The sequence below is a fragment of the Schistocerca piceifrons genome, chromosome X, assembly GCF_021461385.2.
Source record: "Schistocerca piceifrons isolate TAMUIC-IGC-003096 chromosome X, iqSchPice1.1, whole genome shotgun sequence".
Lineage (NCBI taxonomy): Eukaryota > Metazoa > Arthropoda > Insecta > Orthoptera > Acrididae > Schistocerca > Schistocerca piceifrons.
Genome location: NC_060149.1, coordinates 456314247 through 456328945, shown reverse-complemented (window position 1 = coordinate 456328945; position 14699 = coordinate 456314247). Strand labels below are relative to the sequence as shown.

The following is a 14699-nucleotide window of genomic DNA, read 5'->3' as shown; positions in this document are numbered from 1 at the left end:
TGATGAACGATATCTTCTCTAAAACTTTCAAAAATCTACAAGGTAAAATGATCACACTCAGCCAACCATTCAAAAATTTTCACATTTCTCTAGAACATTTTCCATATCCACACTCTTACCAGACATGACGAAGACTCCAATACACTGACACACTACTGCCGCGTGGGATTAGCCGAGCGGTCTTAGGCGTTGCAGTCATGGACTGGGCGGCTGGTCCCGGTGGAGGTTCGAGTCCTCCCTCTGGCATGGGTGTGTGTGTTTGTCCTTAGGATAATTTAGGTTAAGTAGTGTGTAAGCTTAGGGACTGATGACCTTAGCAGTTAAGTCCCATAAGATTTCACACACATTTGAACGTTTTTGACACACTACTCTCTATTTCGTGTATCTTCTCTCAGCCCTTCAGTATATTAGAATTATAGACCTTCATCCACTGCAGCACATCGAGCCTGCACATCAATCAACCAGTTCCCAACGACGACTTAAAATCTTTGCCCTGTTCTTTGATTTTTGTGTGTGCTTTTACAGTCAGAGCCAGAATTACACATCTACGTATGACAATGAATCTGCATTACTTGTACCCTAACGTTAAAGTCACTTTTCAGCTTTCCTACATCTAAACTCTAGCATATCACCTCAAAAATTAACACTTTCATTAAGTTAGTTTGACTAAAAAGAGATTTAATTTCGATAAACTCGCTTAGAGCAAGAGAACGTTTGGTCTGAACCTTGATTCTTGCTGAAAACTCTTACATAAGTAGCATGAATCTTGCTTAGTGGTAGAATCATCTTCTCTAATGCTAGTAAGCATTTGCTTCAAAACTAACAGGACTAATTGAAATCTCATGTCCTTGTTGGCCATACCCGCACTGTCTATCCTTGATTTCCCTAATTCCTTCATTGTCTCTGCTTCTACTTTGAGTTCCTGCTCACCACAATTATCTGAAGCAGATCCCGACTCCCTTTGAGAATCATGGACTACCAAACCAGGGGGATGCTCAACGGTGTTTGACATCATTTCGGATTTCGAAAAATATTAACTCTTACACACAGCAGCCTCCATACTTTATACGCACACAACAGAGATAGCTTCAGAAGTATATGAAAAGTTTATATTCTTTTACCTTTGTGCTAATTTCCGAGCATGCAATTACTAATCCATTTTTCAACCCAAAACCTGTTCGCCTTCTTTTGTATCTTTCACGCCGTACACCATCAAGTTACGAATTTGTGAGATGCTATACTCTCTGGTCGTAGCAGTCTAGTTTTGTTGCTTAAATGCTGGTCTCGAAAAATGGTGCGGCGCTTTTCTGAAACTATGGCGCATAAGCACATTGCTGCATACTTCTTTTTATTTTTAGGCTGCATGTACCAGAATTGGAACAAGGTGATAATTTGACGCCATTGGTGTTAGTGCAATAACTTGCTCTTAGACACGTGGGCATTGAAACCAGTAATGTAGCAAAATTTCTATCACCAAGTCGTCAGTCACATTTGGCTGCTGGTTTTGGATACCCGCCTCTTAGAAACTCGTTATCTATATCATCGTTATAATCACATGTTCTACTGATCACTAAACTAAATTTATATTTCCCTCTGTTTTCATACTTCTTCCTAGTTCCACCACAATGTTAGTGTAAGTATGTAATATCAAAACACCAATCTACAACCAGAAAACTAAACATACGTCAACCACAGATTTCGCAGGACTCCACAAATCACAGATGTTACCTCACAGAGCTAAAAAGGTACACTTATTACGTGTAGTTGATTGTAATCAGTACATATTATAAAAATAAGTGTACAATGTGCGTCCCGTTAAAACCCAGAAACGAGTCCTGGTGCGATGAAGTGAGCTGTATGGTTGGGTAGCCGTCTATCCCATATCCATGAAGAAGGTTCCTGCTTGTATTTGAAGGGCGTGCTTTTTAAGATATAAGGGCTGGGAAGTTTCGGCCTCTAGAAGATTCAAGAACGTTCGGGAACATCCCATATCATTGTGGAACATTCCAGAATACTTGCGAATGTAGGGGAATGTCGTGCAACATTGTGCACCATTAGAAACATTTTGGTTATGTTCTGGAATTCGCCACTGGTGGGGCTGCACATTTGTAGGGGTATAAACATCCGTCGTGGATTCTAACGTCAATTTCTCATCAGTGATGAAGGGAGGAACAGGAAAAGTAGTGCAGTGAGAAATAAAGCAAATGGTCAAGCGTGAGTACTCAAAGCGATACAGTGACTGAATATAAATCGAGAATAAGCTGTGAAATGTATGTAAAGTGTACTGAGTGTCAGTATTAATAAAAAGTAGATCTGATTTATACGTCAGAAACAGACGAAAAGCGTGAAGCACGTTAAAGTTCTCCGCAAACGAGAATGACCACCGCCAGAAGCAGAGAAACCAAAGAACAACGAAATAAATGGATTGAAGAATTAAGAATTGCTGCACAATCTCATAATAACAGAATGTAAACTGAAGCCAGCCATGAAAATATAACCCTACAGGAAGCGCGAGCGATACTAGTAAACAGTGCAACCTAACAAATGAAGCATTCCACTGTGACCCGACAAAAGAATATAACAAACACAAACCCGCAGTAATCGGAAAAATGGAAAACATCTGGCAATTTTGCAACGCAAAAAAGTTCACATTAGGGAAAGACCAGGAGTCTGTTGTATGAATGGAAAGATTCGATTACTATCACTGGAAGCATCTCCGCAGGAATTTTTACATTACATGGACGGGGAAGCACCGTATCAAGACACTTGCTTCAAAATAACAAGCGTAAAACGCCTGCTTCCAAATGACTTTGATCAACACCAAAAGAGATGAAGTAGATTATATTATTATTCCATCTACGGACTAACCTATTACTAATTCGGGTCATTGCTATCACTACTCAATGAAGATTGTAAATTTCTGCAAGTATATTTCATCGGACATGAAGTAATGGAAATTGATCAACGATGCAGAAATATCAGTGGATTGAGACGAGAATTAGTTCAAGACGTACAGAGGATCTTACACATATACAATCGTCTGATTCACGTATTCAGAACAGCACTATACCGAATGGTTGCTGATGACTATAAAGTTGTGATTCGAGCCCAAAGAACACCATCTGGAGACCACGAACGTCTATTTAATGCACCTCAGATAGACGAAGTCGTCATCGTAATCGTGAAAAATGAAAACACAAGCAGTGACAATTGTTCAACGAAGAAGACAAGAAATACAACGCATAATGTGAAGAAAATCCGAACTGAAACAGGCGCAGATAAAAAGAAAAAAGTCACTTGCAAGGAGGTGTGTGCTTACCGCCTAATGATCAAATACAATGAAACTTACAACCGCACTCTCAACACGCGCCGTTTATTCCGAGAGTCCATGGTAGATATGTATGCAAAAATAAAAGTGGAACTGATGCTTTACATGAGACTGAATCAGAAGAAACTACGAACGGAAGCGTATATCCACCAACGTGACGCAATCATACATGACGACTGCTCTGATGACATTGGAACAGACGTAATCTTACCCTCATCATACACAGGAAGTCAGAGACACATGCAGTAATACACTCAAGATTCCATGACCTGTATAAGACATTATGGACGACCTGACCTCTTCATAACATTCACATGCAACTCGTCGTGGCCAGAAATCAAAGAACAACTAAGATACGGACAAGCTCCATGCATCTACACGACATCATAGCCCGAGTTGTATGACAAAAACAAATGAGATTTAGTGAAGTCATCATAAAATACCACAACTTTGGAAACGTTAGTTGCTGGATGTACGCACTGGAATGGCAAAAACGTGGACTGTTTCACTCACGCAACATAGGATATTTGAAAAATTTGTACTTATATATAACGTGGATAACCAAATGAAACAATTATTGTAAATAGTGGGAATAAATTTTCAGTAAATTTTTTTTTTACCTCTTATACCTTAACGTTTATCCTTTTATTCCAACTACCACACAATCTCATATCATCTCCCTGAGCGAAGCCGGGCGTCCCAGCTATTATAAACATTAAAATAATACGTCCCATAGTTAACAAAAAACACTGCAAATGTGATACTGCCATAATTGGTATATTTCACCTTCAACTGCAACAGAAAACTAGCTGTGGACTCGGATATGAAGTGCCGAAACAACTTTGTAACGCTTTTGTTTCAATGATTGCCGCTCCAACTCACGTATCATGTCTGTGGCACTATCTCCCCTATTTCGTGATAATTCAAAACGAGCCGTCTTTCTTTGAAGTTTTTCGATGTCATCCATCCGTCCCACCTGATGCGGATCCCACACCGCGGACCAATACTCCAAAATATGACGGGGAAGTGTAGATCTGCTGCACCTTCTACGTGTTCTGCCAGTGAATTGCTGTCTTTGATTTGCTCTACCCACAAAATCATCTATGTGATCTTTCAAATTTAGGTTACTTGTAATGGTTTCCCTAAGATTTTAGTTGAATTTACAGCCTTCAGATTTGTGTGACTTATCGCGTAATCGAAATTTAGCTGATTTCTTTTAGTAACATGTGAATAACATCACACATTTCTTTATTCAGGGTCAATTGCCACTTTTCGCACAACACATATATCTTATCTCAATCATTTTGCAATTACTTTTGGTCATCTGATGACTTTACAAGGCGGTAAATGACAGCATCATCTGCCAACAATCTAAGAGGGCTACTCAGATCGTCTCCTATGTCTTTAATATAGAGCAGGAACAATAGAGGGCCTATAACACTTCCTTCGAGAACGCCATATATTACTTCTCTTTCACTCAGTGAATTTTCGTCTATTACTACAAACTGTGATCCTTCTGACAGGAAATCGCGAATCCAGTCGCACAACTGAGGCGATATTCCACGCGCACGAAGTGTGCTTAAAAGACACCTGAGAGGAACGGTGTCGAAAGCCTTCAGGAAATCTAAAAATATGGAATCAATTTGACATCACCTGTCGATAGCACTCATTATTTCATGAGTATAAATAGCTAGTTGTGTTTCACAAGAACGATGTTTCCAGAATCCGTGCTGAATCTGTGTCAAGAAATCGTTTCATTCGAGGTAATTCATAATCTTCGAATGCAGTGTATGTTCCAAAACCCTACTGCATATCTACGTTAGTGATATGGGCCTGTAATTCAGAGGATTGTTCTTATTTCAATTTTTGGGTATTGGTGTGACTTGAGCAATTTTCAAGTCTTTAGGTACGAAACATTCTGTGAGCGTGCGGTGTATATAATTGCATACTCAGAAAGGAACCTCACTGGTATACAGTTTGGACCAGAGGCCTTGCCTCTATTAAGTGATTTAAGCTGCTTTGCTACACCGAGGATATCTACTTCTATGTTTGTCATCTTTGCAGTTGTTCTTGATTGGAATTCAGCATGAAAATCTCACATACTATTACAGTGATGGCATTACATAAATTAGATATTTTTATTTTAGTAACAATACGCAATAACTTGACTCAGTTTTCAAACTAACTGGATGGATGAACTTGATTAAACAACGTTTTCAAGTAATGTGGTTGAGTTCCTTCCAAACTGCATAGCCGTACATTATATACGTTTAGACAGTTAAGCGTAAACGTAATTTCATTGGAAGATCCATGTGAAGCATGTAACAAAACTGAAATCAACTACAATGTCGAACTATACCATCGTCGATTAAAGTTATATGAAATAGGTAACGAGATATACATCCTACGGTACAGTGATGTTCATTGAACGGGGTGATTTAACTATGAGAATCCACTGGCAATCTCTGTGTATAAACGGCAATATCCTGACTGACTGACTCATCATCACCCAGACAAGACCGCTAAGTATAGAAACTTGAAATTTATGGAAGCTTGTGATCTTATACCTTAGGCGTCCTTTATGAAGGGATTTTCCGAAATTACAAATCTAATGGGGTGACATAGGGGACGAAGTGTTTTTAGAAAACTGTAGCTATTAAGGCAGTTTTGAAGCTAGACCAACGAGAACTGTTATTAGGTTTCTCGGTCAGAAATAAAGAAATATGTTTTTCAGCATTTTTGGAAATTTAACGCTATGGGGGAGAAGTAGTGGATCAAAGCATTTTTTTTAGACATATCATTATTAAAGAACTAACAAAGAATTTTAAAGTTTCATCCATTAACAATGGTATCTTACTTCTCGGTTACAAATAAAAAAATACGTATGTCAGTGTTTTTGGCAACAGAACCTCTACGAGGGAATTTTACTTTTTATGAAAGTATGTTATTAAGAAATCATTTTAAAGCTAAAACTATGAAAATTTAACTATGGATTTTCAGTTAGAAATTAAAAAAGTACGTGTTCCATTATTTCTGGAAATTGAACCCTTAAGGGGGTGAAACAGGAGATGAAAATTTTTATGGAAATATTTCATTGTGCAACCATTCTTGAAGCTAAATATATGAAAATTTGCATTTGGCTTCTCTGTTAGAAATAAAACATACGCATGTCACTTTTTTTGAAAATTCAAACGCCGAGAGGGTGAAATGGGGGTGAAACGTTTTAGGAGAATATTTCATTGCGAAAGAGTTTTTAAACCGAAATCTTTGAAAATTGGTTTTTGGCTCCTTGGTTAGAGAAGATAAATATGTTTTTCACTGTTTTAGGAAATTCAATTCCTAAGGGGGTGAAATAAGGTCACACTTATCCACTGACTCCTCATCGCCCAGCCCAAACCGCTAAGGATAGAAACTGGAAGTTTCGATAGTAAGTGTATCTTATACTGTAAGCAACTTCCAAGAAGGTATTGTCCGAAATTGCATTCGTAAGCGGATGAAACAGGGGATGGAAAGTATGTAGCTATTAAGGAATTTTGAAGCTAGAATTACAAAAACTAGTATTTGGTTTCTCAGTCAGAAAATAAAAGCACGTGTTTCATAAACTACGGAAAGTCAACCACTAAGGGGTAAAAGAGTGAGAGAAAGTTTTTTGAAAATAAGTAATCATAAAGAACTGCTGAAGGGTTTTTAAGGCTAAACTATGACAGTTAGTATTTGACTTCTCGGTCAGAAAAAAAATTAATGTCTCATTGTTTCTGGAAATTCAGTTCCTAAGGATATACAAAATGGGATGAGAATTTTATGAAATTATTTCGTTACATTAAAAAATTTTGAAACTTAATTTATGAAAATTGGTATTTCACTTCTCGGTTAGAAATTAAGAAATATTTGTTAGGAGATGACAGCTGCTACAGATATATTTCTGAAAGAGCGCAGAAGGCACGAGTAACAAAAATTTGGGACTCCTGCTACCAGAATCGCTTTTTGGTCAGAAGTACGGAAAGTCGGAAAAGACACTGCTTATAGGGCCTTAATTAGCGTGAAAAGCTTAGAAGGCTGTTTCAGTTTGTGATCAACGTAAAACTTCCATTAAATATAAACAAAAAACATCACTGGAGCCTCTACAGTCTACACGAGTGAAGCAGTGGGCGCTATGCTATTGAGTTAGATGAAGCCTTGAAACCAAGAAATGTTTGTACATCCATTCTGTTCCATCTACAGACATCTCTTGCTAGGAAATATTTTGCGTTCAGTGAAGAGGTTAAGACCGATTTATAATTTGCATACGTAGCAAAATCGTTGTTCTGGGATAGCACACATTCATTATAAGTTGTTGGACAATGCTTATTAACCTAAAAAAATTAAATGTATTTTTGACCCAAATCTCGCTGTCTTTCAACACAAGATCGAGAGTATTCAATCTGGCCTTTATACTGTCGAAGAGCAATCTGGAGTGTTTTAATAGGTGATCCATATCCTCATGTAAAGGGCAAATAAATAAATAAATAATGAAGAAATAAAGACCCAATGGTGTCGCAGAATAAAATACGTAAGGAACACCATCAGAAAAATCTCATATTCGGCTTACTTGGAGAAAAGGCTTTAGATTCAGTGCAGTGCCCCTTCTGCCCTTCCCGTACCCACTCCCTTCCGCTAGCGTTATCTCTCGTAGCCCCATGACTCACCATATCAAACGCTCAGTGTCGGTTATCGTCTGACAGAGGAATGCGCGAGGTGTTGAGCAGCGAGCGGTGACGTGTTACGGAGCTTGCGTTCCATTTCCTGATATATTCGGGAGGCGGAGACCTCCCCTCCACAGCGTTCCGGGACGTATTTAAGCGCACGACACGAGCGGTGGCTGACTCAGTTTACTAGTGACCGGAGTAGTGTTTCGTGTGCTCGCGAGGACAACTAGGCCTACCAGGATGAAGATTATCACTTGCTTGACGGTTATCCTATATATTGCTGGTGAGTTTAAATTCCGTTACCATGCTACCTCACAACGGACTTCGTTCCCAATTTCGCGTTGTTTGTTCGCTTAGACTGCTGATTATTCGTCTCTCTTTCATTTTGTGCTCACATGTCATGAAATAATTTACTTCTGAAAAAAATAATAGTTGCTCAGTTGGAAAGTTTTCGTGCGTTACGAATGTAATTAGCCAGTTTTTCACGTAATCTTTGTTCCCAGTGGAACCAACAGGTTCCTAGCCACATTCGTTTCACGATTAAAGGATCCATATAAATCACCTTATTGTCGTGCCTATTCATAATTGCAACAACAATAATACTCTTGAAATTACATTTAAAAGGCGATGCTTCCTCTTTTGCTGTTCTTAATCATATTATATGTTCTCTTATTGATTTCATAAAATTTTGGTTTACATCTAGCATGCAAATATGCAATGATAACAAATTTCAAATACTTCATTTTCCGTATAAATATACTGTTGCTATATTGGATGTCTATTTGGTTTCACTGTCGTCTTGCATTATATTTATCTAATACAACTCGTTTTGATTTGTTATGTGCCAACTTAGTAAGTATTTGTGTTCTTTTTCGAAATGTGTAATCGAAATGTGTAATAGTTTCGCAGACGGTGCCCAATAGTAAATCTTGTTACGTTTATGATGTATGACTTGTGAGTAAAAACAGTGATTTGTGGGAGATTTCAGTGACATCATTACGTTTCAACGTGCATATGATTAATTTCTCTAAGTATTTTATATCACGATCTATCATTTCTCTGAGCTATGTTGTCAACGCATCGTCAAAGTCCACAGACGTTCGCTGCTCCTCTGCAACACACACTCACCAATCGAAACAAACGCTATAATGTCTCCACTGGCGTTGAGCTCTCTGCGAGGTGGAGGTGCCATGTATAAAAATATTCCCTGTCTCTATGCAGCTCATAGCTTTTTCATGTTTCTTACTCAGCAGTGACACGGTGAATCGTCCACGTGTGCGGAATAATGGCTCTGATGGTTCAAATGGCTCTAAGCACTATGGGACTTAACATCTGAGGTCATCAGTCCCCTAGACGTTGAACTACTTAAACCTAACTAACCTAAGGACATCACACACATCCATGCCCGAGGCAGGAATCGAACCTGAGACCGTAGTAGCAGCTCGGAATAACGTCGCTGCTGATGTTCTGGTACATTGTTCACCGGTGAGGATTTATAGCGCTGAATTAATTCCTACTTTCGCATGACACAGTCACTCTGTCAGTTGTTCTTTAAATAAAAATCGTATTAGCTTTGCATACTGTCCGTAATTTCAGCTGCAATCTTGACATTCATGTCCGCGAACTTCACGGTGCAATCCCTGCACTTCGTTCGATGTTGAACCGTCATTGTTATTTTGAGCTCGCACTGCACGATTTTGTTGTACATTTAAACATCGTCTTTCCATTCAGTTATCAGAGTAGCTTGTTTATTTTTCACCTATCACATATCGTAAATTTCTTCACGAATGCCTCGCATAATAAGAGCTTCACCAATATGTTTCTCGTTTGGAGACAGAATATAGATTAGCGTATATTTCTCTGCGTGTATAGACACATCGATATAGACAACTTCAATGGGTAATGTGCACTTATTCCATTTTTTTAGGATACATGACACAGGTATTATGTACCGGGCGTTTCTTTCACGGTTTGTCTAACGTTCTTGCTATAAACTACGCAAAATGGCTTTTAACGATGTATATATTCAAACGATTAACAGGAATTTATGATCTACAATAATCATTAATCATACGGGTACGTTATGAAGTTTTACAGATACTTTCGTATGTAGGAGCCAATAGACCAGCATCTCACGGCTAGAATCATCTCTGTTGTTAACTTCATTCTACAGTTTCAAAGGTGACAACGAAATTACGCCTCTTGAGAGAAAAAATTCATCAAAGCATTATCTGATATGGGATTCATATTTCTAGGAGACAAAATTGACAAATTTTGTGACATATATTTCATATTCTCAATGATGGTTAATGAAATACTTAAATTTTTTGTGAGGGAGCAAGACTGTTTTGAATCGTTAATCTGTTGCCCCATACGACTGTCACTTGTTATTAGAGTTCAAGAGGCTTATCTTCAGTGCACACAGCGGTGTAATATGCATCTATCTCTGTAGCCAAACAGATTTAGGCAAGACAGTTGTACAAATAACTGCTACGATTTGTTTCTCAAACAGTGGCACAATTTTCCAAGACGATAACGCACCTATCCATACGGTTGGCTTTCTCCGTTTGTGATTCGATGTGCATGCTGGTGAAATAACAAACATTCTTAGAAAAAATACTACAAAATGTTAATGTCCGATATTAGAGTGAACTTGGTCCACGTATGCCGCATCTCTTACCATTCATGACAAAAATGTCTTACACAGTGTATCAAATGGCAACAAATTGCAGTAAATATCTCAGAAAATATTTGTTAATTGTGACACTGCATTCAGCAACGAATCGTTATTTCATTTAATCGTATATTTGTTTATGTTTCAGCATCTTCACACTAACCTGTGAGTAAATGTAACGCATCTGTTGCAGTGACTGAGTGTTGAAATTGTCTAGTTGTATAATGGCCCCAAATGTGCTTACTCGGGCAGAAATTTTATCACTGATAGGCATTAGCTTTATAATCACTCTTTTTTTTCAGCTCTGCCGATAACAAGTCAGCTGTCAGCTGAAAATGCGACAGGTACAGCTGATTCTGTCCAAGAAGAGAAAACAGATGAACGCAAGGAGTAAGTGTCGCTTTTGCCTTTGTAGCTCAATGTTATTGCTCTCCTATATTTGAAACAAGGCTAATTATTATTTTGTATTCTGTTTTTGCGTTAATGGAGAAAATAGTCTAGGCAGAAAAATTCAAAATTTCATAATTTTTTGTTTCCATTGTTTCAGAGCCATGAACACAGCTGCTAAGGAAGGTGAAGGTTACATGATGACGTCACATTTCACAAGTCTTGTTACTAACGGGAGTTCTGCGCCTGAAAGCGGTCAATCCACTCCTACACCGCCAACGACTATCCAAAACAGATCGACTCGTGGCGCTTTTTCAGGGTCTCTGAAGCTCGGCTTTGATGGAAAGACTGACGCAAATGACGCTACAGCAATTCCATCGGTCCACAAGTTGCAGCCAACTCCCACATCACTGTTTGCATTTCCAAGTGGCAATGAGAATCTCCTGCAGCAGAATACTGAACACACTGGGGCTGATTATGAACACGTGCACACCGTGCCATCGCAACATGAGGAGAAAATGCAGCGTAATGATACTAAAAATTACGAAGATCAGTACGTGAGCTTCGTAACTCATACTGAAACCAATATTCAACCATTCACTATCTCAGCATCAGCGTCGTTCTCAACCCCTGGAGAGGTTGAGAATCACGCACAGCAGGACGGCAAATCCGAGACCACCACATTAGAGGCAAACTATGGTCTCACCACTCCCCAATATGTACCCTTGACACCGCTGGCTGATATGAAAAATTTCAAGGAGCAGTGCCGAACCGCACCAACTAAGGAAGTTGGGACATCCATGACATCACCATCAGCATCATTCAAGACTCCAGATGGTGATGAGGTCATGTGGCAGAATGGTGAGTCCAATAGCACAAAAGTTGAGGCCAGTTATCACAATGACGCAGAGACCACAACCCAGGATGTGGACTTCATACCAAGCACAGATACAAATAATTTGAAGGGGGATGTTGATGAATTCAACGCTACTATTTCCTCGTCATCTCAGGAACCTGGAACATCCACCATCTCACCATCAGTTCTTGGTGCTGAAGAGGGACTCCCGCAGAAGAATGGTGAAACCACTGCTGCATCGTTCGAGGCTAACTATGATGGTACTGGGCCAACCACACCTCATTATGAACACTTCACATCACGCACTAGTACTAATAATTCCAATGAGCAGGATGGGAAATTCAGCACTACTACAGATTCGTCAGCTCTAGAAACTGGAAGAGTTCCCACCTCACCATCAGCATTGTCTGTGGTCCCGAATAATGATGCGAGTGGCACGCAACAAAATGGAGAACCCACTGTCACAACATTCGAGGTCGAATCTAATGCTGAAGTGACCACCACACCACAGTATGATGATTTCACACTGCGCACTACTACCAAGAATTCCACAGTGCAGGATGATGAATTCAGCACTACCACGGTCTCGTCAGCTCAGGAAATCGGGACAACTACCACCTCCCCAACAAAGTTGTTCACTATTCCTAATAACGATGTGAGTGGTACGCAGCAGAAAGGAGAACCCACCGCTGCAACATTCGAGAGCGGAAATGATGCCGAAGCGAGCACCATACCACAGTATGCTGACTTCATACACCGCACTGATACCAAGAAGTCCAGTGAGCAGGATGATATTTTCAACGCTATCCCTGCCTCGTCAGCTCATGGTGTTGAATTGACCACCATCTCGCCACTAAAGCTATTCACGATTCCTAATGATGGCGAGGGTCTTAGGCAGAAAAATGTTGAAGCCACCGCCACAACATTCCAGATCGACTATGATGGCATACAACAAGATGCACCCTTAGCTGAACACATTACACCACCCACTGGTACCAAGAATTTCACAGAAGAGGCTGGTGAAATCGAGTCTAACATGCCTTCGTCATCTCATGGTATTTTGCCAACCAGCAGTTTTCCATCAATGCGATTGCCAGGACAAGCAGATAATGATAACTGCACACAGCAGGAATGTGATTCCGTTGGCACCACAGTTACTGTGTATCCGGAAGATAACCTCACCACTATGTCATCACTAACGCCAGTCGCCGTGCCTGTGGATGGTGGCAATATTAAAGAGCACAGTGGTGGACCAAATATCACCTTGAGTCCGGAACCTAATAAAGATGAGTCTGCTGCCACCCCATGGTTCCCACCGACTATTAACGGTAATAATCTCACATTGCAAATCAATAAATGTAAGGGCAGCAACCTTGGTACTAACCAGGAAAAGCACTCCCCGATGTCATTTCTAGCGATTTTCCAAATGCTGGCTGGTATTAATGATAACAGCACGCTGATGTGTGACGAGCCAGGTGTCACAGCGACTCCGCCAACTAATGAAGAGACTTCATATAACACAACAGCGAAACAAGACACTACAACTATCTCTAAGGACGAAGCAGTGGATGGCAGCAAAACTAAAAGCTATTACCCATCATACAATGGATCTTCTCTTGACGAATTACTAATGTTGTACGAGCTACACACTACAATACTCAAGATAATGTCTATCATCTTAGGGGCGGCAGTAGCTCTCATTTTACTCATCATTGGATACGAATACTGCAGGAAACATAGACGAGGCGACCGCACTGCAGTTTCTCCGCATACTGCTGAACCTCATGACGCAGGACAACCTTCCACTTCTCAGGCGTCTACTTCCGAAGAGCCCATAATAAGATTTCGAGATTTGCTCTCTCGTGAAGAGAATAATTAGTGTGGTATCCTCAAGTATGTGGACACCTGGTGTCAACACTATAAGTGACAACTACTTTCAGTGACTGGATCACTGTTAGCTGAACAATTTCAGTACAGTCAGTTATATCAGTGACAGCATCCGCAATTTCGTTTACTGCTGCGTAACTCGTATTAACCATTTATTACTTCCTCATGATAACAGTGAACTGTGGCATACAAGTATTACTATCTTGACTACGTCCTGGAGAACATGTCCATTGTAGTGCAGCGTTCATCTTCGAGAATCTGTTTACCCGAATGTAGTTTCTGATAACTTATTTGAAATGTTAATGAATTTTGTTTCAATATTTCCATCGTTCCGGTTGTTACATATTAAGTGAATTCACAGAACATTGAAGAGATAACTATCAGGGCGTTATTAAATGAAGACTTTTCGTGATGATTCTGAATTTACAGTTGACATTTAAAGTCTTTATTTTCTGTCTGTTGTTGCATTTTGAATAATGGTTATGAGTATGGACAACAATTTAAGTTTGTGTTGCAATTCTCAACATGAAAAGTGTTCTAATGTGAAGCCAACTGCCCCATAGGACCTCAGATATGTTGATGCTTGATGTTTGTAGTTAGTAGTGTTTTGAATGACTAAATATTTGCATCACACACCGCAAAAAACCTATAAAATTAAAATATTTTTGTTTATTAAATTTGTTTATTGTACATGCAATAAAAAGTAAATAAAAAGCATTAAAATTATTTCCAAAGTATACAATCATTCACTTCCTTGAAATTCTATCTAAATAAGAGTTTCGCTGCAGCTACTGTCGAACATAACCTTGTAAGCTGTCGATGAATATAAATACACTAGCCACTGCCACAATTCGTCATAATGGAGATTATGAACAGTTTAAT

The 14699-nt window shown here is 39.4% G+C and overlaps 1 protein-coding gene across 1 annotated transcript; it reads left to right on the top strand.

Moving 5' to 3' along the window:
- Nucleotides 1-11238: 11238 nt before the first annotated feature.
- On the top strand, nucleotides 11239-13809 carry LOC124722417 (mucin-22-like). Its single transcript, XM_047247583.1, has one exon. It carries the CDS (start codon nucleotides 11239-11241, stop codon nucleotides 13807-13809), a length of 2571 nt encoding a protein of 856 aa, XP_047103539.1.
- The last annotated feature ends 890 nt before the right edge of the window (nucleotides 13810-14699 follow it).

Bases quoted from the DNA above. Each gene is read 5' to 3' on its own strand.
- LOC124722417 (XM_047247583.1), top strand. From the start codon at position 11,239: ATGAACACAGCTGCTAAGGAAGGTGAAGGTTACATGATGACGTCACAT.